At 40.2% G+C, this 26,753-nt stretch overlaps 1 protein-coding gene and 2 long non-coding RNA genes across 6 annotated transcripts; 2 read left to right on the forward strand and 1 right to left on the reverse strand.

Moving 5' to 3' along the window:
* Window positions 1-2,633: 2,633 nt before the first annotated feature.
* LOC146719282 (uncharacterized) lies at window positions 2,634-10,551 on the reverse strand. The gene is made up of 2 exons (XR_014921297.1): window positions 9,932-10,551; window positions 2,634-3,739 (listed from the first exon to the last, which is right to left on the reverse strand). It is a non-coding gene; the product is annotated as an uncharacterized LOC146719282 (long non-coding RNA).
* A 4,307-nt stretch (window positions 10,552-14,858) lies between these two features.
* Window positions 14,859-20,754, forward strand: LOC146719283 (serine/threonine-protein kinase pim-2-like). 4 transcript variants are annotated; one of them, XM_085462819.1, is made up of 5 exons: window positions 14,859-15,110; window positions 16,902-17,082; window positions 17,169-17,339; window positions 17,429-19,895; window positions 20,067-20,754. In XM_085462819.1, exons 1-4 carry the CDS (start codon window positions 15,075-15,077, stop codon window positions 17,518-17,520), a joined length of 480 nt encoding a protein of 159 aa, XP_085318945.1. In that variant the 5' UTR covers window positions 14,859-15,074; the 3' UTR covers window positions 17,521-19,895; window positions 20,067-20,754. The 4 variants fall into 4 exon arrangements, with proteins under 4 accessions (XP_085318945.1, XP_085318961.1, XP_085318953.1 ...); XM_085462835.1 differs by lacking the exon at window positions 14,859-15,110 and adding an exon at window positions 15,779-15,940; XM_085462827.1 differs by lacking the exon at window positions 14,859-15,110 and adding an exon at window positions 16,126-16,572.
* A 3,322-nt stretch (window positions 20,755-24,076) lies between these two features.
* On the forward strand, window positions 24,077-26,419 carry LOC146719284 (uncharacterized). The gene is made up of 2 exons (XR_014921299.1): window positions 24,077-25,894; window positions 26,206-26,419. It is a non-coding gene; the product is annotated as an uncharacterized LOC146719284 (long non-coding RNA).
* The last annotated feature ends 334 nt before the right edge of the window (window positions 26,420-26,753 follow it).

The following is a 26,753-nucleotide window of genomic DNA, read 5'->3' on the forward strand; positions in this document are numbered from 1 at the left end:
TAGCCTGTTTGGCGCCACGGGCGAACACTCTCTGCCCAATGGTGTGCTTGGTTATCCTTTCATGAGTTATTTACAAGTTTCTCTTTGTTCACAGCCATTGATATGTCGAAGAGGTTAACATGTTAGGAGCGGATCGAAATTGTGTTGATATCTGGTGAACGCAGTAACCGGGTCATTGCAGCAGATTTCAATGCAAGACACCCTACGAGACCACCCATCTCCCATGCTACAGTCAGCAAACTGCTCGCTAAGTTTTGTGAAACTGCTTCAGTGTTTATTTTGCGAAGCAGCAGGCGCACCTCGCAAACGGAGGGCGCCCTTACTCCCAGCAAATGGGCGATAGAAAACCGATCGGTGCCTGTACCATTCCCAATATGCGCCGGCTGACGTCGGGGCAGCATGAGTACGAGCAATTTTTTTTTTTTTTTTTTTCGCCGATGCCCGTGATGCCGCCCCCCACCACGATGCCGCCCCGGGCAACCGTTGTGCGCTCTGCTGAGAAGGTGATTGGCTGCAAACTCCCATCTCTGCAGGACCTGTACACCTCCAGGACACTGGGGCGTGCAGCTCAGATCACAGCTGACCCTTCTCACCCTGGACACAGTCTGTTTCTGTTAAGAAAAAAATATACCATCTCAAAAGAAACACAACTCAAACATGCACACAACAAGACAACACAGCCTGTTCCCCTACAGCACAGCAGATTTCAACATAAGCCACAGCACTATAACCCAGCTCAGTGTATTCATCAGCAGAAATATCTTATTTTAATAGTTTTTAAATAGAGTGTTTGACAGCTTCGCGTGTCATTTTTCTACAATGCCAATCCGATTACTCATATCATGTGAGGATGAAGACAGCACTGCTTGATAAGATTGTCAAGGTGTGCTGTGTTTTGGTGAATATGTGCCCCAGTGTGGTTGTCAAACCAGGGCCAAATGTAACTTGCTCTTGTTGAATATTCATAAAACTGCTGTGTTGCATGTACAGTTCATTGTAAACAATTGTACTTTGTGTGGCATGAGTGTAAGGTAATAAAGGGTAATAAGAGAGATGTAGAGCGGGCGGAGGACTTGGCTGGAAAAGGCAAAAAGGAAACGCGAGTGCGCTTCCCCGCTACCCGCGCAGGGCCGTGGCGGTGAGTTCGTGGGGGGTTCGAACTGGCGGAGTTCTGTAGCAGGGTGCTCCGCCACATGTCATGCGCCAAACGGCCGGCTGAGTGAATGCTTAAAAAAAAAGCACATTTATCATTTCTTCTTCAGACACCTTTTTTTCCCCATTGTTTTTACAACTACACATTAAGCTTCTTCTGCAATAACACACTAATTACACATGCAAACCTACCTATTTCTTTCTTCATTGGAAACAATTACACTTTATGGAAAGTGCTTTCAATAAAACACAAAACAAAAGTACCTTTTCTTTTACATTTTTTATTCAACATCTCTTCACATGTACTTAGCAAGAGTCACTACACAGCGTTAAAAAATCCTACTTAGTGTAGTGAGGAAGGCCAAAAGCAAAGAGAGCGTATGAAGGAAGTGGTGAAAGGCAAAGGCATGAGTGTAAGCCACATTGGGATTTTCGGCTAATAAAAGGTAATGAGAGAGATGTAGAGCAGGCGGAGTACGGTGGCCCCTAGAGACAAAGCACGTACAAACTCCAAAACACTTACAAAATCCAAAACACGTGCAAAATCCAAAACACATGCAAGCTCCAAAACACTTACAAAATAAAAAACACATGCAAAAGACAAAACACGTAGAAAATATAAAAAACATGCAAAATCCAAAACACATACAAAATACAAAACACGTGCAAACTCCAAAACACTTACAAAATAAAAAACACATGCAAAAGACAAAACACGTACAAAATACAAAACACATGCAAAATACAAAACACGTACAAAATACAAAACACATGCAAAATACAAAACACGTACAAAATACAAAACACGTACAATATACAAAACACGTGCAAAATACAAAACACGTGCAAACTCCAAAACACTTACAAAATACAAAACACATGCAAAATACAAAACACGTACAAAATACAAAACACGTACAAAATAGTGATGGGATTTCCGGCTCTTTTTAGAGATCCGGCTCTTTCGGTTCGGCTCACTAAAAAGAGCCGGCTCTTTTGGCTCCGAACCGGCTCTTCAGGTTGTTTTGTTGCTTTAATTAATTTATTATTAACAATAATATAAAATTATGCACAAAAAGAATTACTAACGTAAAACAAAGTGGTTTTATTTATATACCGGTATGTTTATATATAAATATATGCGGTGGCCCCTAGAGACAAAACACGTACAAACTCCAAAACACATTTCTAGCATGAACTGAACTTCCAAAGCAGAGCTACTAGATCACTTAAATTACACAATTGAAAGCATGTGTGTATTGTTTGTATATTTATACACAGGCACTCATATATATTCAAATAATTTTAAAAAAAAGTTCATTTACCTGTGAAGGATATAAAAAAAACAACAACAGCAATAGAATAATATTAAACACAAAGTGAACCGTCTTCCTTCATTAAATAGGTTCTTTTAGATGTTAAGGAGGAATTGACTTAACCAGGCTGGCGGAGAATGAAGACAACCGGACACCTGCAGCAGATGGGGGAATCAGTGAACTTTTATTGAGACAGAGACAACCTCTCAAAAACAGCTCACATCAAGAGATTCCAAAGATTTGCTGTGAGGATGAGTATATATTCTCTAAAACTTACAGGAGGGGGTTGTGAGGAAAGTGCTGCATTAGCAGAAAAACAACTCCATAAAAGGAAATCGGCCTTGGGTGTTCTAGTCTGTTCGCTTGCAGATATCTTGCACCTGCAGGCTGAGGCGATCGCTTCTTATCGCTCTCAAGGCCAAAGTCGTGAGCACACATTTTTATTACACAGTTGCACAGTAACTTTAAAGCTGAACAATATTTAAAGCTGAATAATGTTTGATCAGATTATATTTTCTTCAAATCCCCCTTTTGACCCATCTTAAATGGGTCAACACACAAAAATAAGTAACATTCAAAGGAACACAGAGACGTGTCGAAGCCTGGCTCGAAAAACTCCTCGGGTCTTTTCATTTGTCTTTATCTGTCATTGCAGATGAGGAGAAAAGAGTCCAGGCACCACCCTGCCCAGGGGTCGGCTGCAAGCAGTCTCGGTTCCCGATGAAAGCAGTAACAGCTGTCCTGCACACAAGGGTACAACGAGTTAGTGCAACCAGGGTAGTGACACAAAATTAACAGTTCCTGTAACTCAGCAATCAAAAAGCATAAGTAATGATAAAAATGTGGAGAGTGCAGAGTATACTATAATAATGAGAGATATAAACGTGAAAATGTGAAAGAATAAATCAACCGTAAAATAAACCCAGAACGGTAACTGCTAAGAACATTCAAAAGTGAATATGGTAAAACTGGAGAGGAAGTGGTGGGCAAGACCGTAGGGGCTACATTTGTCAGATTGGGACTGTCAGAAGGGGGCCAAGCTTTTGAACTTGAATGTGTCAGAAGTGTCGGGGGCCCTTCACAGATCAGGATTATGCCAATGGGAATGAGACCCAGGGCCAGGAAGCAAACAAAGACGCAACATCTTTGCCTGCCTGTCATTTCAGGGGGAAAGGGCCAAAACATGTTTACTTAGCTTGGATGTCGTCTAATAGAGGATGATGGGGCACAGAAAGGTGGTCCAGTTCCCCCCACCTCGTCAAGGGCGTGTTCTAGGAGTCAAAGAGCAACAACCTGCAATCTGTACCAAAAAATCTTCATAGTCCCACCGGAAAATCATAAGAGTAATAAACGATTCAGCTCAACAGACAAGTATCATGTTCAGGTTTCTCCAATCATTAAATCACTATTATTGCCACAATTTGCTTTATTCACCCTTTGGGCAATGTTATTCCAAGAGAGAGAGAGAGAGAGAGAGAGAGAGAGAGAGAGAGAGAGAGAGAGAGAGAGAGAGAGAGAGAGAGAGAGAGAGAGAGAGAGAGAGAGAGAGAGAGAGAGAGAGAGAGAGAGAGAGAGAGAGAGAGAGAGAGAGAGAGAGAGAGAGAGAGAGAGAGAGCCCCTAATGGCCAGTTAGTGGGCTCTAGGTCAAACTGTCCCCAAATTTGTTATTTGTTATTATTACTTGTTTTCATGTCACTTGTCTGTTTTCTACTGCACCCCTCTCACCAAAGCAAAGCAAACATTAGCAGCACATTGACCGTAGTCAGGCATCCTCATTCCATAGGTGCTATAAAACATTTCCTGTAAAAGAATCACAGTTTTCAAGACAGGGTGTGTCTCCCCCAACACTCTCACCAGAATACAGTGTAATAGCATCCCCAACTCCTATCCCATAAACACCGTTTCTTCACACATCCGCCCAGAAATCCTGTAATAGAAAAACATTAAAACTTTTAACCCTGTAGGGAAGAAAATGTAAATGGTAACGCTGCGCAGTTACCTCTGTAAGCAACACAAGACACAAAAATGGCATTTACAGGTTCACTCATCCTCGAATATTTTGTCATCCTTCTACTCCTGTAAAAGAAACCCACATAAATTCATCCACCCTTTTATCCTATCTAGGTGGAGGTGGTTAACCTTGAGTCATGGTCAAGTCTTGTCATCTTTTACCAGTCAGTCCGTTTGTTTTTATTCCCAGTCTTTCATCCATTCATCCGTTCTTTGCTGATAGTGAAACCTGTCGTCGCATCTAGTTTCCACACTCAGCAAAATGACGTCATCTCAAAAAGAAACAAGAACTTGAGTTTGGATTACCTCGCTGAATCCTTTTTTAAACAGGGACTCTCGTTTCTAATTGTCCCCACAAGTGTTTCCTCCAGAACCCATTTCAATGCGGAGAAACTCACTTACAACAATTTTCTCGCCGACGTGTAATGCTTGTAATTTCCGATGTGCAGATCTGCTTAAAGAAAAGATTCACAAACAAAAATCAGTAAATATAAAACAAAATAAAATGAAAAATAACAAAAACAAAATGCAGACGCCCGGGTCTTAGGACTTGTCACTGAATATTCTTCCCATCAATAAAAATACCAACCTAAACCTACACAGAGTCAATTCAACACCACCTCAATCTTTTCATATTCATAAACCTATATGTTTTGCGTTCGTGAAACAAAATTAAACCATTAAGTAAGTTGAGCTCTTGAAATGTTTTAATTCTCTTAATTCTGCCAGTTTATTTCAACACTACTCAATGACTTTTATTCAACTGCTACTTGGTCACTCGACTTTTACCTGTTCAAATTGCCTAGGGTTCAACAAAGTCTAGATCCCCGTTATCATGAAACTTGAACGGTGTACGATGATTTACTTACAGTAATTTAGAATCATCACTCAACCTAGCTCTACTACTGGCACTGCGCGACTTTTCTCACACTGGAAACCAGAATTTAGTACAGAACTTTAATGCCTCAGGCAATCGCGTTCAAGGGCTGCCCCCCCTTCTCTTCTTCTTTGTCCGTGTGTTCCTCCTTTATTAAATCTCCATCACAATGACGTGGCGCTCTGAAATAAAACTCACACTGTTAATTCCTCGTTTTCACTCTGCACCACTGCTCAGAGTGTTTTCTTTTCTTTTTAGTGTAGAGTAAACAATTAAGTCGAGGCCTTAAGCCCCAGATATCTCGCACGGGCATCATTTTCATAACCAAACCGCTCCGGACTCTGCTCCCCAGACCACACAAATGCCCTCCGGGCTTATTATTATAGCAAATTCTGTATTTGACTTTGTTGTGTGCAGCATTGAGCCTTTGTCAGTAAAGCATTCTTCATTGCAGCAGCTGGAGCATTGTGTGTCACTTCTTAGTAAATTAAATCAACATTTTGATTTTAGTGCATGGGTATGTATCAGTTTTTACTCCCTCAACAAGTGCATAAGTGTTCATGTGTGTGTTTCCCTTCATTCTAAGTAGGCGCATGCAGAAGTGTGTGTTCGTGTGTTGGTATATGTTTGTGTTCATCACCTTCCTGTTCTGTAGTTTAGGTAAACCAGCGGCCTGACGCATGGCCTAGGGTCCTCCCCTCCTCTTTGGGTCTGTTTTCATCCGTTGCAGCTGCCTGCATCTTCTCCTTGTACCTTGACCCTTTTGCTTCTGTATGGTCCACGGCCTTCTGCAGCTCTGCTGTTCGGCTCTTCTCAGAGGTCAGCATCCTTCTGCTCACCGTCCCTTTTCCTCCGGGCTTAATGCGCGTCTCGTCACAGCTCTGTCAGCTGACGCAGCCTGGGAATTTCCCCCGTGTAGTGAAACGGGCTTTAGGTTTAGTGCTCTCCGTCTCTGCTGCATGAGATCACTCTTTTGCAGCACTGTTGACATCCTCAAGTTGTTGTTGTGAGTCCAGCTGCTGTGGCCTTCAGGGGTCAAAGGGTCAAAGATGGTCGCGGAGAGGGCAACGATGGTAGAGGGGAGGGTAGGAGTCCAGGTCAGCTTCGGCTCTCAGAAAAAACAAAAACAAAACAAAACAGGCGAACAGGAAAATGATGTTGTGTTGACTGTGCTGTGTTGGCTGTGTTATCCCGAGAGGGGAGAAACAACGAGATCTCGTCTCCCCCCTTTTTTGTTTTTGTTTTTTTTTTTTTTTTTTTCTCCATATAATCAACTCATAACCCCTCAAGTTGACAGGACAACACAGGTACGTGTTAAAATTCTTAAGATCCTGTTTAGAAACCTAAAAAGGAATTTCCTATCATTCAGTAGTCATTTGTCTTAAACAATCAACAAAAACATGTCCCAAGTCGACCCTTTTAACCACTAAATTTGTCGTGTCCTCACTTAATCCTCAGACCAGTGTCTTTGTCTTTTGACGTTACGTTGTTGTCCTGCAACCCAAAGCGTTTAATTGTCAGTAATGTATAAACTATATCATTTAAAAACAGGTGTATGTTAAGTGTCGCTACTTTAACCTTGCATGTACGTGCACATGTATGTAAGCTGTTTCTTCATTGCATGTATGGGTGCGTCTGTATATGGGTTACTTTAACTTTTTCTCAAACGAGGCATTTCTCTAACACGCACATGTGTCTGTTCCTCACCCTTCTCATATCTTTCTCTGGTTGTGTGTGGTTTTATTTGTTTCAGTGATTTACCAGGAACATCTTTTCCTTTTCTCCATGTCTTCCGCCAGAGGTTAACACTGGTGAGATTCAGGGACACAGCACCCAGAGCAGTTCAGCAAGAAAAACCCGCCTCAAACTACATTCTCTCTTTTTTGTTTTACCGGGAGGGGTGAGGACAACTCTGGTGTCCAGCCGTGAATTTTAGCCAAAGCTTGGCCTGTCCTCTGCTGCCGTACTCAGGCTTCCAGGTTAAGAAAAAACACCTGTATCAAGACACTAAACATACATTTAGTATTTGTATAAACATAACTGCCTAAATCATTGAACTCTTGAGGAGGGTGTATTTCAGAATCAGAATCAAAATCAAAAACTTTATTGTCATTGTCATGAGACCGACGACATTAAGAATGGTCCCCGATCATTGCATCATCCCTAGTAATATCAAATATAAAAAACAATAAAATTCAATCAATAAAATAGATAGAATACTTAAAATACTAAGTATTCCCACCGTCATGCTTCAGACCGTGCATAGATTAACACAAGAGTGGCATGGTGGACATTTTTGTAGTATTCAGATGTGTTATTGCAGTTGGATAACAGCTGTGTTTGAGTCTATTAGTCCTTGCTCTGATTGCCCTGTACCGTCTGCCTTAGGGCAACAGTTCGAACAGGGAGTGGCCAGGATGTGAGGTGTCTTTTATGATGTTTTGGGCCTTTTTAAAACAGTGGGCGTTGTTTGACTCTTTACTAACTTTAAAACCCCACCATAACAATTTCTCACTGACAAACTTCTATGCATCCATTTAAACATGCGAAGCCAGCACAAAATCACACACATACCCCTACAGCAAAGCTTTAACATAACCACAATGCAACTCCTCCCTTAAACGGGAGAAATCACCCTGAATCAACCAACTCTATATAAAACGTCAAACAAAGATAAACCACAAACATTTCTACACTTCTGTGTCTTCCACGCAGCACAATAGGCAGAAAAACACCGATTACTCACCGTCTACAACCAAAGAAAAACCTGCTCTTTTCACAACTCTCACAGCTAAAGTCAAAACTCTTACCCAGTGCCTCTGAAATAATAAAAAAAATCACCAAATACTCGATTACTCTTTTCACTCGCTCCCTCTCACTCCCTTCTTCCTCATACAGCATACACGCTCGCTCCCGCGGACCCGCTCGGCCCCGCGGGCTCACTCGGCCCCCACCTTTTTCCTCTCACAGAGACAGAGAGAGAGACCCTTTTCCTTTTTTTTTTTTTTTTTTTCTTTTACTTCGGTCTATCTGCACAGAGTTTACCTCATCTCTTTCCTTCTATGGGCATGCACACTTCCTGTCTCACACACACAGCCCCTCTCTCAGAGAGAGAGCAGAAAAGAGTTTTTCCTTTTTTCAACACTCAGGAGAAATTCAACAGACAGTTTATACCACTATTTTACACTTTATTTACACACACCGGTAATTTATGTTCTATTTACACACGGGCCCGCATAGACATATGCCAGAAGAGGTTACCCCTAACTTTTTGACTAATTTAAAAGCACCTATAGCCCAGGCCTAGCCTTGCTGATCAATACACACCTCGGGAACGCCCTCCCGATAGCGCTCGAATTCCTAAGAAAACACCATATGCCAGAACAACTTTATCTCACTTCTCTATTTCTCTGCTGGTGTTGCTAAATTTTTGACTAATTTAAAAGCATCTTTCAGCTGTTTTCCTCAATGACTCTTTCTGCTTTTTTGCTTCTTTAGGCTGGTGTGTGGAGTTGATGACTGTCTCAACACATGTTAATTGTTCTCCCAATGTGCTAAGCATAACACCGGGACCCCAACCATCATCATTAGTTTCTCGATCTAATTCTCCATCCATTTTACTGTCAATGGAGGAGTGTTCTTTTATTGCTTTTAAAGGAGAATTTGGGCCAGCTGGGTTTCTGCCTCTGTTAGGCACTAATCAGCTGGGGCGCTGCTTTAAAGGTGAGTCAGCACTGAAATATCCCTTCAGGTGTTACCAAGCTTCTACCAAACCGGAGTCTGGCGGGTAACCTTGCCTAGAGCTTCCTGATAGGGGTGCTAGTTGGTTGTCACCTTGTTCACACGTCTCATTCACACTTCATACATTACCTGCAGTCACTCATTACCCTCCTTATGTATGTAATAAATGTGTAAAAAAAAAATTCTATGTGTGGTGTATTATTTTAACCAAAAGAGGAACCTAGTTCCTTTAATTGTGTAATCTGTGAACAACGGAGAACCAAACTGTCCTGCCCAGTGTTCCACAGCAAGCATTCAGCGTGTATTTATGTGTGTCCAATATCAAACAGAACATCAAAACATTTAAAACACTAAAATCATCGGGGTTTTAAGAAGAGATCCGTTTTCTCCTATTGATCAAAGGGACCCGTCCTTTGGACTCCAACCAGTACTTCTCTTTTTTAAGTTTTAGAGGATCTTTTCTAATAAAGTCCTCTGGGCCTTCCTAACCCTTCTGTAGTTTAGAGAATATTACTAAAAAATATTCTCAAGGCCTTTAACCTTTTAATTTGTTTAGAAAGGCGTTACTAATAAACCCTTTCAAGGTCCCAGACCTGCTGAGGTATTTATCCGACACCGGAGAGCGACCCGTCGGCCGCAACCGTGGTCAGACCTCAGTTCACTCTTATTTTTATTCACTTATTCACTTATTTCTTATTCACTTATCTCTTATTCACTTGTCTGATTCTCAACAAGCCTTAAGTAAGCCAGACAATTTTGGTTATGAATTACTAGGAGTTTGGACACTAAGTATTTTTATAATGTTCAATATAGCAGAAATAAAAGGTCTGCTTACCTTGTTTTTGTGTGTACACAGCTTTTGTCCAAACTCCGTTCACTCAGACCACGGCCGATTTCCTCCCCCCCGTTCCAGTTTGGCCTGGAGCGGATCCTGTTCGTGACGCCAATTGAAGGATATAAAAAAAACAACAACAGCAATAGAATAATATTAAACACAAAGTGAACCGTCTTCCTTCATTAAATAGGTTCTTTTAGATGTTAAGGAGGAATTGACTTAACCAGGCTGGCGGAGAATGAAGACAACCGGACACCTGCAGCAGATGGGGGAATCAGTGAACTTTTATTGAGACAGAGACAACCTCTCAAAAACAGCTCACATCAAGAGATTCCAAAGATTTGCTGTGAGGATGAGTATATATTCTCTAAAACTTACAGGAGGGGGTTGTGAGGAAAGTGCTGCATTAGCAGAAAAACAACTCCATAAAAGGAAATCGGCCTTGGGTGTTCTAGTCTGTTCGCTTGCAGATATCTTGCACCTGCAGGCTGAGGCGATCGCTTCTTATCGCTCTCAAGGCCAAAGTCGTGAGCACACATTTTTATTACACAGTTGCACAGTAACTTTAAAGCTGAACAATATTTAAAGCTGAATAATGTTTGATCAGATTATATTTTCTTCACCTGTTACTACCACACACCAAATCCGGTTGTTGGTACTTGCTGGCTTGTGTAAGATACCAAAAGCTCCACACTGCGCCCAGCATCCTGGAGCACTTCTGTTGTCTTTTGTACGTGTTTTGAGTTTTTATGTGCTTCTGAGTTTTTACATGCTTCGGAGTTTGTACGTGTTTTGGAGTTTGCACATGCATCAGAGTTCGTACGTGATTTGAAGTTTGTATGTGCTTTGTCTGTAGGGGCCACTGTAAATATACTTTTATTTATTCACTCCACATAAAATGTAATAAATAAATCATATAATACAAAAATCAACTATTCACATTTCAACTTTTAACTATTTAAATTTTCAGCTTTTTCCTTTTACAAATTTAAAGTGAAAACAACACAAAACACTGCAAACCACAACCCAATTAAATATAAATTAAAATATCAAAACAAAAAGAACATGCATATTCTCTGTCATATGGGCCTGGATGAATAAACTTTCTGAATCCTTTATCATCTGCAACCGAAAATAGTTGTGGATGATTACTATACCTTTCTAATGTCACGTTTTTGTCCCTGGCTCTCTTTGTCTCTCTTTCTCTCTCTCTGGCTCTGTTCCTGCTACTGAGTGTAACTACCGCCCCTCCCCCCTCTGCCCAGCGTAAAGCACAAGGCTCACGTGCAGGCGAGAGAGAGGGTGAGAGAAAGAAAAAGAAAAAAAACCCCACGTGACGGCTCGCGATAAGGAGCCGGCTCGCGTCGTTCACGTCAAAGAGTCGGCTCTAAGAGCCATTTCGTTCGCGAACGACCCATCACTAGTACAAAATACAAAACACGTACAAAATACAAAACGCGTGCAAAATCCAAAACACGTACAAAATACAAAACACGTACAAAATACAAAACACGTGCAAACTCCAAAACACATGCAAAATACAAAACACATGCAAAATCCAAAACACGTGCAAAATACAAAACACATGCAAAATACAAAACACGTACAAAATACAAAACACATGCAAAATCCAAAACACGTGCAAAATCCAAAACACGTGCAAACCCCAAAACACGCGCAAACCCCAAAACACGCGCAAACTCCAAAACACAACGGAAGTGCTCCAGGACGCTAGGGGCAGTGTTGAGCTTTTGTTACCTAGTAACTACACAAGCCAGGAAGTACCAATGACCGGATTTGGGGTCTGCAGCCTTAAAGGCCGCATTTTAAGGCTGATTATGTCACAGCGACACGACAAAGACTGTCCCAATTCAAAGGCTGCTCGAAATGCGGCCCTCAAATGTGTCCTTAATTTCCCTGAATTTTAAGGATGGGTCTGTGTAGCCTTCATGGCCCAACATATCCCAGACTTCATAGCGCAGCGGTGGTTTGGATAATTTTGCCGAAAAAAAACGGCGGAAGCGGAGCGGACGAAGAGTAAACTTCCAGAAGTAAGTACTGAATATTATGTCACTTATTTATGCGCAAATGTTTTTATAATGAAGAACATTAAAACATTACTGTTGGCAACATGTCGGGAAAGTTATGTGACATTAGCGACGTTTGTACTAACTTGGTTTTAAAGCCTTCACTTCAAAATATTCGCCGTTCAATAGCTGACTTTAATCTTACAGAGAATGTGATGATTTTATGCGTAATTAAAGTCAGTCATGTCAGTCAGCTGACGGTTCACTCGTTAAGCTGAAAGAAAGATGCTTTAATCACAGCAGTCACACATGTGTCCACTGTACCATCTGGGAACTCTTCTTGTGTAGCACTCGTAATAACACAAACACTAAATCCTCCTTCTCTGGTGCTGTTGTGTAGCAGTGTGTACACCTGAGACTGTCACCTGTCTGTCTGTCCTGCACTCTCTCTCTGTTTCTTTCTCTCTGATTGTGGAATAAAAGTATGAACGTGTGTTTATAAGTTACACTTGTGTCTGAATCCTGCAGCTTATCGCACATTTCATTTCCATGTGTGACAACTGCAAGTGTCCAGAGTGAGGACAGACTGAGGGACCCACTGCTGCACATCATCTGTGAGGCTTTGCACCCCTGATGATCCACCAGGACAAACTCAGCAGTGTGTGAGGAAGAGGAGGAGGAAGAGCCAGCAGCAGCTGACAGATGGAGAGAATAGACAGACTGTTCCCTGTTTGTGAAGGACTGCTAGGAAAGTTTAACATAACTGTCTGTGCTGAATCAGTCTTATTAGGTAATGTTCAAATAATGTTATCATCCCAGTGTTTTCAGTGTGAGAGAAAGTACTCAGGGCCTTCAAGTTACACACTATGAAAGGCAGCAACAAGTTCAATGTTCAGAAACCTAAAGTATGTATCAGCAGCAGAATGGAGCTAAAAATAAATGTTTGTTTCAGTTCTATGAAGCTTTGAGTATTTTGGATCAGTAGCACTGCTGTGTTTGTTGCATCATATTGCTGTAATTGTTTATATGCTTTATATATTCTGAGCTAAGTTGATCTATAGTGTTACATCATATTCTATAAGGATGTTATGTGTTTGTATACTTTCTGCCCAGTTTGACCCATTTAGCAGAAGTCAGCCTGTTTAAGGCTCTGATATCTATTCTGTATGACTTAAAGCAGTTATGACATGGTCTGATTTTCTCACCCAATAAAGGAATATTTCATGTATCAGTCTACTCTTCATTCTATCAGACACAGTTACCACAGCTCGCACATTTTCTTTTTACACATATATGTAAGCATTGAGCCAAATTTAGTAATGCCAGCATATTAAACGAACAATATTTGTCTTTTCTATATGATACATCTATATACACACTGTCAAACATACTTGTCTTTGAGTGAAGATTTAAGGAGATAGGAAATATAAATAATTGTAACTTGAATCTTATGGCGTTATTTTTGTGCCACTATTCTGAGCGCAAGTAAAAAGAATTTGAGCATAGTGGCACTAAAATAATGCCATAGAATCTTTACTGAAGCTCAGTATTTGACACAGAGTTCGAACTCACTGCTGTGATAACTAATAATGATTAATATAATAACTATCATATTGGCCATATTATATTTACATTACCAAAGTAAGATGACTTTAGTCTCATGAACAACATGAGCTAATTGTTATTTACTAGCTAATCTTAAAATGACTGTTCAGTACAAAAATGAAGCCCAACAATCATGTTTTACAGTCGTGTGGTCTCAGCCTCAGATACTTATCACATCACACAAAGCTCATGTAGAAACAAATGAACAAAATATGTTCTACTCCGTTTCTGTCAAACAAAGCTGTATGAAACGTTTCCCGCTTTTAGTATAACGGTTGATAGGCAACCTGGGCAGCGCGAGGGAGGCTAGACCGTCCCATTTCACAAGCCTACAAGCCTGTTTTTGTTTTCTTTACAACAACTCGGTGTACATACCGTGCTTTATATGTGTGTAATCCCTTTGTTCTGGTGTGCTCAAATGTATACTCGCAAAAAACTTCTTGCAATCTACAACTTTGCTAACGGAAAGTAAACGCTAAACGGTAGCCAGGTGACCCAGCGCAACGATTTCCGTTTCAATGGGCTGCCTTCAAAATAAAAGCACGAACGGAAACGGCAAATTTCAAGATACTGTAGTAATTCCACTAAAGCATATTATTAATGTTTTGCTTTTATTCCACTTGTTTTGTAGTGTATTGCATTTATAAAATGAGGTTGCTGTTGTAAAATGTGTGACTTTGGGATATCCTTTAAGTGTGTGAGCTCTCATAAAAAGAAAAAAGAAATTTGTGGGATTAAAATATAATTACATTTTATCATAAGAATCAAGAATCGCACTAACTGTGACATAAAAAATGTGGCATTTTACCCAGCTAACTATTTTAATTGGAATTATGTTTTGTAAAATATATTTTTTGTTTTTATTTTTTGTTTTTGAAGGCTCTGATAGGATAAATTTCTTAGACAACCAAGAAATTGAGGCACTAGTAGCTAACACTGTATTTTAAGCGAAAGCATAATTCTGGCAACCACTACCAATCAGCAATCAGAAAACAAAAATAAAAATAATGATGAGGAAAATGCAAATAGTTCGTCCAATCTGGGAATCACATCAGCTTTAAGTAAATCATGCTAGCTCACTGCATGTGACAATCCCACCACCTCCTAACAAGATTATGTTGCTGTCATTAGAAGGACCACATTGTGTGATTATTTCATCAAGTGTCTGAATAAAATTTGACCAACTAATTTAGTTTGTGTGGCTATTTCTGTGTGTATAGATTAATAAAATGATTAGGTTCCATTCAGTAATCCAAATCAAGTGAGTAAACTTTGGAAATAAATCAGGAGAGGATACATACACATTTCGGTAGTAGAACGACTTTTAGCAGCTATATCTTGAAGTAATCATTTTCTGTATGGCTTTATCATCTCACATAACTGTGGAGGACATTAGGCCCCTCTTTTAACAAAAGAAACTGTTTATTGGGCTTGATTGCTATTTAAAAGTCGGTGCTATAGTTCGGATATTTTTTCTTTTCTTGTTGCATTACACAGTTTTACTAAAGTAAATGACTCATTGTCTTGATACATGCTCAATCATCCAGGTAAGTACACTGAAAAAAAGGGATTGGCCAGCTCTTGGATTTACGTAAGCATCTTGCGTGTATTTAACACAATTGCCTCATGCTTTAAAGTTAAGTGTAACTACATAGTGTAGAAACTACATGATATGCAGAGAGGCTAGATTAAATTGTTTATATCATGTTCAAGTGAAGTAAGTCAATAATATATCAATGTTAAATCCCACGACCACGACACTGCACGGGTTTCAGACTCGCGCTCTTTAGATCGTGGTTTCAGGAAGGCATCCATCTCAGTCAAGTCGAGCAGCCACCTCTACTGTTTTTTACCAAAAAAAGTAAGTTGGGTGGTTGTTACATTAAAAAAGTCTAACTTGTAATTTGAACACAATAATTTCATGTTTCTATGAACGTAATTAAATCATGAAGAATCTGTACGAAATTCAACAACTTAATTTGTTCTTGTTGAGATGAGCTGATACAATCTAGTGAGAGTGGTTAGTTGCTGAACTCATGAAATTCACAAGATCGCACAAGATTTCAAACTGCAGGAGTTATAAGAGGCACTACACACGCACCACGTGCATGCTATTGCTATTTATTGTGTATTATTACAAAACAAAACAATTCTGCATCAAATACAGGAAATCATAGCTTTCCTACATTTCCTAGATTGTTGGCATGGTGGTTAGTGCTGTTGCAAATGGTTGTTTGTTTCTATGTGATAGACTGGTCAGCTGTCCAGGGTGTACCGTGCCTTGTAACCTATCACTTCAGGGTTATTTCCCAGCCCTCCTGCAACCAGGATAAAGATAGAAGGATGGTAGTTGTTGAAGACCCATTCAATTTTTATGGTAACCAGGATCTAGACTTTGTTGAACATTATGTAATATGAAGACAGCATGTAGTATTTAAGTGACCAAGTAGTATTGGGGTAAAAGTTATTGAATACTGTTGAAATAAAATGACAAAATTGTGAAGGATTAAAATATTCCAAGAGCTCAACTTACTTCATCTGAACATGTTTCAATCGCATTTTATGAACACAAAATGCACAGGTTTATTGAATATGAAAAAGTTGTGTTGATTTAACTCAGTTGTTTAAGTTTCTGGTTTGTAAAAATGCTGCAGCTTCAGTGGTGTGGAACTGGTTTAGCTTTCGTCCGTCAGATACACAACAAAGCACAATTTTTGGTAGCGCATGCTAGCAGGCCGTCGTTATTACCGTGTTGTATGGAAAATACGGCACACTTAAAATCAACCCTTTGAATTTTCTGAAACTCGACAGAGCCCCTTATAATCCCGTGCGCCTTATGTATGAACTCTGGTTGTGTTTACTGACCTCGAAACGGTTTTATGTGCACGGCGACTTTGCTAAGCTACAAAGCCGCACCGCTCGATGGATTGTCGGAGCATTACGGCTATCGTAGGCAGGCGCCTCGCGGAGTGATACGTACTGCACCTCAACATGATATTACCGTATTGTGTGTGTATAACCTCTTTTTAAGTTTTGTGGATATTATACATGGTTATGCTGAGGATATGTCGGCCAGTTTCCACTGGAAATGCCTTTTGGTTAAACTGTCAGCGAGGAATTTGCACTGTTACATTTTTATATAACTTTAATGGACATAAAAAAACAGCTGCTTGTTTAAGTGAAAATATATTGATGGGGTTTTTTGCACTAATAAAGTTGTGGAGTTGTAAAGTATTTTGTCTAGTGTCAGTTATATCGTCAGTTATATCGTTATCGCAACTTTTCAAATGTATATCGTGATGAATATTTTTGGTCATATCGCCCTGCTCTATTTCCAGGTCATTCTGAAGCAGCTGGTTGATGCTGCGAAGCACCTGGAGGATAAACACATCTTTCACCGGGACATCAAGAGTGAGAACATTCTGATTGAGACCGGCTCAGATGTACCGCGTGTTCGTATCATCGACTTTGGACTCAGCTGCTTTTTTAAGGAGCGGTCGCAGTACCGCCTCTTCTATGGTAACATATTCTGCTCTTGCTCTTCACAGATGTCACAGTTTTCGCCTTTTGTTTTAGAAGAAATTGCAATTGTGTCTGTTTATTAGGTACAGAAATTTACTCCCCTCCCGAGTGGTACGGGCGCAGTTGCTACAGGTGTGGACCCACCACGGTATGGCAAATGGGAGTGGTTCTGTACGAAGCGCTTCATGCGGGGGACTTTGACACCACGAGCTTCCTCAAAAAGCGCCTGAAATTCAAAAGACATCTGTCCAAAAGTAAGAAAACGTCACACTTCAAGACTGACTGATGGCTTGGACCACTGGAACTATCATCTTCATGTTTTTTCTCTTTCCTTTCTTTCCAGACTGCCGGGATTTCTTGGACGCGTGTTTAACCAAAGTCCCGGAGACGCGGCCGACGCTGGAGGACCTACAGCATCACACTTGGCTGAGATGAGCCTATCACACACACACAAACACACACAATTCAGACGTTATCATTTATGTGTGATGTATGAATTACCTTTCTTTTTTTCAGGAAAAAATTTTTTTAATTGGCCCACTTTAAATTTCAGTGTTTTGGAATTCCTGTAACCCCCCCAGCCATCCCAGGAAAGGGGATCTCTCTTTGAATGGGCTTTCCCGAGGTTTCTTCCCGTCAATCTGGCCCCCCCAGGGGAGTTTTTCCTCGTCTTCATAGAGAGCTTGGGCTGGCTCAGGAGCTCCATCAAAACTGTCTTTATTTAATTACTCAAATGTAATCATATACTTTAAAGTAATCAAATAAAAAACAGTAAAACTCTGAAGACTTGAAGTAAACTTCCATTAAAATAAAACTTGTTTAATTCATCTTTGCTGAGGATACTGTGTTATTACTATTTCAAGGATTACTGGTACCCATCCCTACCCATCACTAGGGAACAGAACAAACCAGACATCAATTACAACAAAAATGACACTGACCCAGCCAGCATGACTCGTCTGCCTTCAGAAATGTTTAGCAATATTACAAACTGGGTGATATGCCTTAAAGTAGCTTGTCATGTGTTCAGCATTGTCACAGGCTACATTTTAATTAAAACCACAATCTAGTAATGTTCTGTCTTTAACCTTCCTAATTTGTTTTTTGTCCTAACCTAACACTAAACTGCCAGTGAAAACAAAAGTTACATAAATAAAGAAAATTACGGTCTCACACAGGAGTCAAACCCTAGTTTCTAAATGATGTCAGTAATAGGAAATTCTATCTTTAAAAAAAACCAAATTGTTACACCACTTTGTCAGCCTCGCTGGCGTCAAGAATCATTAGTATGATGCTAAAGCTTTAGTAGAAGTTGCACATCAGTTGGTGTCCCCGCCCCTTATCCCCCTTAAAATCCTAACTTGAAGATGCAGAATTTGCTTCCTAGTAATATGGATGTCATTCATGAAGGTAATACCCAAGCAAATAGCAATTTTATTATGATCTGTGCTGCAGTTGTAAGACCGGGCACTCGAATCTTTCCTAAAACCCTCTCCCCACTCCCTACTGACATTGTCGTGATGTTACTGCTTTCTCACTGCAGTCATGCAATTTATTCTATAAAAAGCTCTTACGGTGTGTTCACACCGAACGCGATAGACGCGAACAGAGCGTCAGGTTTAATTGTAAAGTCAATGGAAAAGCGCGATGACCCGCGATTGCGGCTCCCGCGAAAATTCGGAAGCAGATTTGTGTCGCCAAAACGCCTGAAACGCGCGTCAGTCTAGCGCATTTGGAGCGTTTGACTCGCGAATAAAACCACGCGCGTGAGTTTTTGTGTTGCATTTTGTGCATACGCGCGTTACGCGTCTACCTGGAGTTGGAAAAATCTGAACTCCAGCGTCAAATCGTGCCGCGACAACCAATCAGGAGCCTGGTGACGTGGCTGTGACCTAGGTCAAAGGGGCAGATCCAGCCAAACCCCTTCATTCTTCAATGGAAGGAAGGCTAATCAACGCCGTAGCAAACAACCTGGAGCTGCACGACACCAGCTGCTTTCTGGACCGAGACAGGAATATAAAGGACCGAGCTTGGAGGAAGATATGTGAAGGGCAACCTGGTTCATTCATTTCTCTTAAGTTTTCTCTTAAGTTTTCGCTGACCCGGGGAAGCCGCACAAAAGCTAGCAAGCCACCGCTATTTTCCCACTGACGTACAAATACCGTTCTGCTTTCATGCATGTTGTCATATAGGAATATATTTTCTTTATTAATAAGCAGCACACAGTGGTCCCGCTGTCACTGCTTCGCTTTTCCGCTGATTTTCTTTTTCTTTTCTTTTTTTTGCACCGTACAGCATTGCATTCTGCAGCCTGATTGACAAATCTGCTCCGTGTCGTGTCTCCTGCGCTTGCCAAATTTATCATGTTTGGTTTTGATAACCATCACGTCCAATAGAAAAAACAGCACAAAAACACCCATAACTATGAGCCTCATTCGGAAATAGACACCTGCACCGCGAGGGGAAAGGGCGCACGAAAGTGGCGGGCAGATGAAGACAAAACGCGGCATAATAATACTTTTACGTTTTGCAATCTACAAAGGTTTGCACTTTGAGAATCAATTGTGAGAACTGTGACCAATGTTCATGTGTGTGGGGAAAACAGTGTATAAAGTGCGTGGCCAGGGGCTAGTTATTCTGAGAACCCCTGCTGCAATAAAGGAGGGACCACTGTATATACTTTCTCTGATTATATTCAACCTGTTAGCATTTAATACTGTATTGATAGAGCCAACTGATTCTGCAGCAGAGCATCCCCTGTTGCTTCTCCTGGCTCCCCAGTCCCTGAGCTCCTGCTGCTGCACCCACAGGTATGTACAGCAAGCACTGATACCTTTTTAGTCGGTGGGATTGCCTTGTGATCACCTTTACTAAATATCTACAACCAATCTGATTATATCCTGTTTTTGTTTTTTTTCACTGTTGAAATTAAAATCTAGTAGCAGTCTTCTCATTTCTTTGTGTTTTGTGCTGTTTTACAGGCCCACAGAGGAGGACGGCTCCAAGGCAGATGAGGGACGGGTCCCAGGACGGTCCATCGGCGGTGGAGCTGGCCATCCTGGAGTCCCTGAAGAGACCACACCAGTCTCCAATGGAGCATTTCCTCCTCAGCCTTGTTCCTGCTCTGGAGAGCAGCTGGTCCTTTTTATTCCTGTCTCTCTGTAAATACTTATATTTTATATATTTATGTTTAATGTTTTTCTGTTTGAGAATTTTAATATTATTTCAAATAAATTTTTATAATGACTAATGTCTCAGTTCTACTACACAGCAAATGTTGGCACACAACTTGACACATGTAGAAGTTATTTCATATTATACTAATGACAAAATATACTAATACAGTGGGATGCAAAAGTTTGGGCAACCTTGTTAATAGACATTATTTTCCTGTATAAATCGTTGGTTGTTACAATAAAAAATGTCAGTTAAATATCATACAGGAGACTCACAGTGATATTTGAGAAGTGAAAAGAAGTTTACTGGATTTACAGAAAGTGTGCAATAATTGTTTAAACAAAATCAAGCAGGTGCATAAATTTGGGCACCACAAAAAAGAAATGCAATAAATATTTAGTGTATATCAAAGTGTGTGTCTCCTATATGATATATGGGGTGCCTTTGTCTGGACGTGCTTCCCATCCAGAGCTGCACAGCACAGAGGAAAGTTCCAGCGCTCCTGGAATCCCTCTGTGATGGACCGCCAGTCTCCAGGTGAAGGCGCAGCCATGAAGTCGTCCACTAGAAAGTCCCAGATGGCTGTCGCTATTTTCGACGTCGCAAACATTTTCTTAAAACCCTACCTCTGTCTGGAACTTTATACCATATTTTCTCTCGTTTTGGTGGCTTTAATTTTACTTTAAATTGTAATTACAATGTTGAGAAACTCCCTGTAAAGCTTTCATCCTTCCATAAGCAGGTCCTCTTAGCGTGGACCCTCATTTATAAACACAACTTCTCACCTCACAAATACCTCATCTGGAACAACAGAGAGATTTTATAGAAATCTAAATCACTTTTCCTGGAAACTTGGCTCCAAAATGGGATCCTATTGGTGGCTCAGCTGGTTAGTAAAGAGGGACAACTACTTACTTACAACGACTTTATTGCACTATATAATTTTCCAATCAGTGTTCAGGAATTCTCAATGGTGCTTGGTGCCATACCCTCAGGGACTTTAATGTTATATAAAAACACTGACAGCTCGATCTCTACCTCAGTCACTCTCCCTGATCCAGCTGAGTCACCAATAGGAAAAATCTGCTTTTCACAGGAACTTGGTAACAGCAATAAGAGAATACGTAGTTTATTCCAAGAAGATATCGTCTCTCTCCCATATATAATATCTTATTGGAACCGATATGTTCCAGATATCAAGTGGAAGATAGTCTGGATGGTCCCCCATAAATATTTGATTGTAAATAAGGTGAAAGAAGTCTCTTTTAAAATTCGACATAAATGTTATCCAGCCAGTCACTACATGGCCAAATTTAAAAGGGACATAAATACTAATTGTACTTTCTGTGGGGATCATCCAGAAACTGTGACACATCTTTTTTGGTACTGTTCTTTTACACAGAGATTCTGGAAGGAATTTAGCAGCTTTGTTATTGTCCATATTTTAAGGGAGTTTTCTTTACGATGGGAAAATGTTTTATTCTGTTTCTTTAAGTTCCCCAAGAAGTATGAGAAATGTTTTTTTATGATAAATTTCTTAATACTTTTAGCTAAATTTTTGATCCATAAATGTAAGTTTACTAACAAAACACCATATTTCTGTCATTATTTTAAGGATGTGCACATGCACATACAATCAATATCAGACTGCACCAACAAAAAGGCTCAAAACAATATATGTATGTGAATTTTTGCGTGTATTCTTATAATTGTTACCTTTTTCTTTTACCCTTGGCTTTTATATTTATTTACGTATTTAAATATGATTTTTTTTAAAGTAATGCTGCGAGATGGACAGTTAAATAAAGGTTTCATTGAATAAAAAAAAGATTTAAAGATGACTGGTGGCGGAAGCAGAGCACAGACTGTCTGTGAGAATCTATCGCCATCGTGTGGTGCAGAGATATATTGCCATTGAATTTAGACAACGAAAGCTTGGCTCACAGAGCAGCTGCAACAAAAAACATTAAATAGCAACATGATATATTATATTATATTATATTATATTATATTATATTATATTATATTATATTATATTATAGTGCAAACAGTGCAGGCTTCAGCTCTGGGGAAGAAGCTGTTCCTCAGTTTGGGTGGATTCCGTCACTCACAGCGTTGTTAGCCCTCTTGTGCGTGCAGACTGCAACCCCCCCACTGTGCTTTGCCCTGATATCTGCAGTGTGAGGTTGGATCGCTCATTTTCATCCTCACACTGATGCCACTTATTTCGGTCTTTGTTTGACATAAAAGGGCATATTTGTCACTTTATTGCAACTATATTTGCACTCTTGAGCTCCTTCATTCACTGACTGATCATAAAGTTATTACTTGCGTTATGTATTCATCCTTTTGAACATAATTAATGAAGCCACATGTAATCACTAAAATTTGTATTTTGGGTACAATAAGAGAGTTTCGGATGTAACGCTGTTTTGTTTTGTTTAAATTTCACCAACTTGCTGATGCCCACGGTTGTGAGTGCGGCTTCTTACTGTACATGAGTGGATGGTTGTAAATCACATCACAGATGCCAAAAACCTCTCAAACCAAGCCCCCTTGCCGGTGATGCTGTGCGCAACCTCGTGACAACCACATCACTGATACTAACTCCTGAGCTGACCGTATGTTAACATGCGCCACAAATAAGGGTCATATTTGGATTTAAAACAGTCACCGAGAAGCTTCCACTGAATGCTGCTTTCCCCTGCATGACACTGAAATCATTAACACATACTAACCCTCCATACCCTGTAGGAAACTCACTTCCTTGGAATAACATTTCAACAGGGAAAGAGTTGAGAGCAAATGTCCTTCTCTTGAACCTTCTGTCAGTCAGACAAGTGTAGCTTGAGCTTTTGTTTGCACAGGACAGGATTAACAATGGCGACATAAACGAGCTAAGGAAGCATAGAAACTGCAGAAAGGGCGTATGGCTCCTGTGTCAGTGAATCCAAACTACCTCTATGTTTGAACAATCCAGTTACACAGCTCAAGAAAATATTACTCTGACAGAAGGAAAAGGCAGTATGTGTCTCAGTAGTACTAAAAAGCTATTATATCAAAACGTAAAGGGAAAACAGTTTGATGAGCTGTATAGTGAACTGAAACTGAAACAAAACGAAGCCTATCATTAGGAATACTGACTTTTTACAGCTTCAGTTCTTTTTTCACTCAGTAGGTGGCAGCAAACTACAAACAATGGTTGCATTTTACACTCATCCGTTTTCATTAGAGGCAGAAGCCAGAAGCACATCCAGGTTTAGGTCTGCTGCTTGGTGCTACACAGAAACAGGCTGAACAGACTGAAACTCACATGAATTTGGACGAATCGAAGTAAGAATGTCACTTCTGCTCAATTGAATTGATTATCATGACCCTCACTAAGAGCCACTTAATAAGTTAGGAGTAATGTGCCAAAGTAGTATAAATATTTGAACTTTTGGCAAATCCAGCAGGTTAATGAAGTGATTTCACATCATGTGTTCAAACGGCTTGTCAGTTTTTAATATATCCCATGTGTGCATACTTAAGCTTTAAAAAAATACAGTCCAATGACCTGATAGATGTTTGCTGAACATTGTGGTTTACATCAGCACTTAAACTAAAACATAAAGAACCTGTTTTGTGCGGGCTGTTCGATACCATGAAGCAAGACCTCTGAACATCTCAGTTTTTACACACACACACACACACACACACACACACACACACACACACACAACAGGAGTTATAAGGTTAATGGGCATCCAGTCAGTTAGCTAGTAAGTACTTTGGGTTTAATATTGACTCCAAATCTCCCGAACACTATGTCGATTTGAGAATGCAAGACCGAAACAGCGAGACCAAGACCGAGACCAAAGTCAGTCGAGACCAAGACCACGTAAAAGTGGTCTCGAGACCAAGACCAGTCTCGAGACATCCAACTCTAGATAATATCTCTTGGGTGGTATGGGAACTCCTTGGTGTTCCCCTGGACAAGCTGGAGGAGGCAGCTAGGGCAGGGGTGGGCATTCTCAGTCCACGAGGGCCGGTGTCCCTGCAGGTTTTAGATCTCACCTTGGGTCAACACACCTGAATCACATGATTAGTTCGTTACCAGGCCTCTGAAGAACTTCAGGACAGGTTGAGGAGCTAATTTAGCCGTTTAAATCAGCTGTGTTGGTTCGAGGACACATCTAAAACCTGCAGGGACACCGGCCCTCGAAGCCTGGAGTTGCCCACCCCTGAGCTAGGGAGAGGGAGGTCTGGGCTTTTCTGCTTAGGTTGCTACCCGGCCCCAGAGAATCTGAAGAAAATGGATGGATGTATAGATGTTCCAGGTGTGTCGCCATGTGGGGAAAAATGCTTCAACACATGGTTGGGTTGGTAGTGTACCGGGGGCTTCTATTTAGGACTACGCTTCCTCCTCACCATCACTCAGCAATCATGTTTTCCCAACTGCTCGGGAAAATCCGATGGAAGAGAACTGACGGGGCCTCCGGAGCTACAAACAAGCTACATTTATAACAAGTATAGTTATTAGTAAAGTAGGCCAAGGGGTAACTAAACATCTGAGCAGGAAAGAGTAGGAGAGACAGGTGAAGAGCTAATGCTAAGCTAGCGAATCCCTAAAGACACAGTGACTGAACACTGTAAATATAATTAGTGGGTGATTCAACAGAGTGTGCTTTGGATAAAGCGCAGGAAGATTACACTATGAAATAAGACGTTATCTATAAGTTTTTAATTAAATTGGCTACACAGATAAGCAATGCAAAAATACCACTGTAAGATAGAACAGGAAGTGATACTCCAGACTGAGACAACACCAAGAAGTATTTTGAAATGACCTTGAGCAAGATACTGAACTCTGAGTCGCTATTGATAAATTTGTGCAAATGTGTGTCTGGTACTTAAGTATAAGAAAGAGCATTTACATGAATGTTTGTGCGACTGGCTAATAAGAATTTTGAGTGCTCAATTAGAGCACAAAAACACTGTATAAGTGCCAGTCTACTTGCCGTTTTTCTGCACCACCTTTAGTTTCCAAACCTACTACTGCACCCATTTGTGCTTAAAGGTTGAGAGGTTTTCAAAATTCAAACAAAATGTAACTGTACTATGAAGCTGTCTCCTCCTCAAATAATAATTATATAAATAGAAAAAGTTGGGACAAGCACAAAAACCTGGAATCCTGTTAACAAACAAGCAGAAAAACCAACGTCACTGGGGTAAAACGTGTTTGAAGATCAAATATGTACACAAAACTGACATTGGGTGATGCAAAATGGAGGGAAGAGGAAGCAATTTCTGTTTGGTATTATTGTCTATAGATAATAATATGCTTCAGAATATCATAACCACGAGAGCATGCTTATTTAATTATCTGCTTTGTGTGCTGAAGACCTTAAATTCTTTCAACCTATCTGCTCAGCCCCCGGCTTACTTTTCTACCTCCACTAGTTTCACAGAACAATCATGGAGACTAGTAAACACCAACATAGATATAGTACATCAAACTGTTCATCAAACTCAGATGTTCATGTGGTGTCTTAAAGAAATGCAGCAGCGTTTAAAGATTTCTCTCTGTTTGTTGTTTGACAGGCTCAAATGTGCCCATACCTGTGCAAAGGAACAAGTTGTTCTAGAAAAAGTAAGTAAATAAGCTCGGATGTTTTCGAATTTTGTTTACTTCATTATAATAGAAAATCATGTTCCTATACATTTATTTTACCAATTAAAGCTTTGTCAGGATAACTTTAGTGGAAACATTTGGTTTAAAACAAAAAACAATGAAATGTCATATATTTTAATTGATCAGGGTCAGAAGCATGTAGCTGGGATGAGTGAAAGGCATATAAACCAGAACACCAGACGAACACATCTCCTCAATTTACAGCCTGTGTTTGTGATTTTTTTGTGCAGATACTACATATGTGTAACATCTTCTTTCTGTTTCCACAGACAACCAAGAGATGGGAGAGATTGATGCAGCTTGAATTTTATGCTTTTCAAATTTGCCTGAAATAGCTTTGTTTAAAATGAGAAATGAAAATGTATCATTGTCTATACTTTTCACCTGTCCGTTGACTTAATCCCAATCACGCTTGTGTAATTGCTAGTCAGCTGTATGAAATACTAAAAAATGAACAAAAATAAACATTCATTTTCATTTCTAGTAAGTTTGTTTCTTTATTCCACAAATCCTACAAGTCTACAGGTCAAAAATACACATTTAACAAGTAAAGATATGAACTCAGTCTTGTACTAGTATTTTCCTGACAAAAAGATATAAAACCAAAGGTTAATCTACTTAAGTAACAGTCAAACAGAGTGGAAATGGCTTTCAGTGAGAAAAACAATATTATTTTCCCAGTATTACTCTCCTCAAAGTAAGAGTAAGGCCAGTCAAAAGAGTAAGTGAAATGCACACCGCCTTCGCTCCATGTTGCTTTACTGTTGACTGAACTGCTAACTTGGGGTTTGCTCTCTCTGTTAGTACAAGAATTAAT

Source organism: Copadichromis virginalis, linkage group LG1 (assembly GCF_057382275.1).
Source record: "Copadichromis virginalis isolate Kocher_CV1m ecotype Utaka linkage group LG1, C_Virginalis_male_GT1.1, whole genome shotgun sequence".
In the NCBI taxonomy this organism is placed as follows: Eukaryota; Metazoa; Chordata; class Actinopteri; order Cichliformes; family Cichlidae; genus Copadichromis; species Copadichromis virginalis.

Bases quoted from the DNA above. Each gene is read 5' to 3' on its own strand.
- LOC146719283 (XM_085462809.1), top strand. From the start codon at position 16,851: ATGTATATCGTGATGAATATTTTTGGTCATATCGCCCTGCTCTATTTC. The intron at 17,083-17,168 runs GTAACATATTCT...TCTGTTTATTAG, and splicing joins GCAGTACCGCCTCTTCTATG to GTACAGAAATTTACTCCCCT. The intron at 17,340-17,428 runs GTAAGAAAACGT...CTTTCTTTCCAG, and splicing joins CAAAAGACATCTGTCCAAAA to ACTGCCGGGATTTCTTGGAC.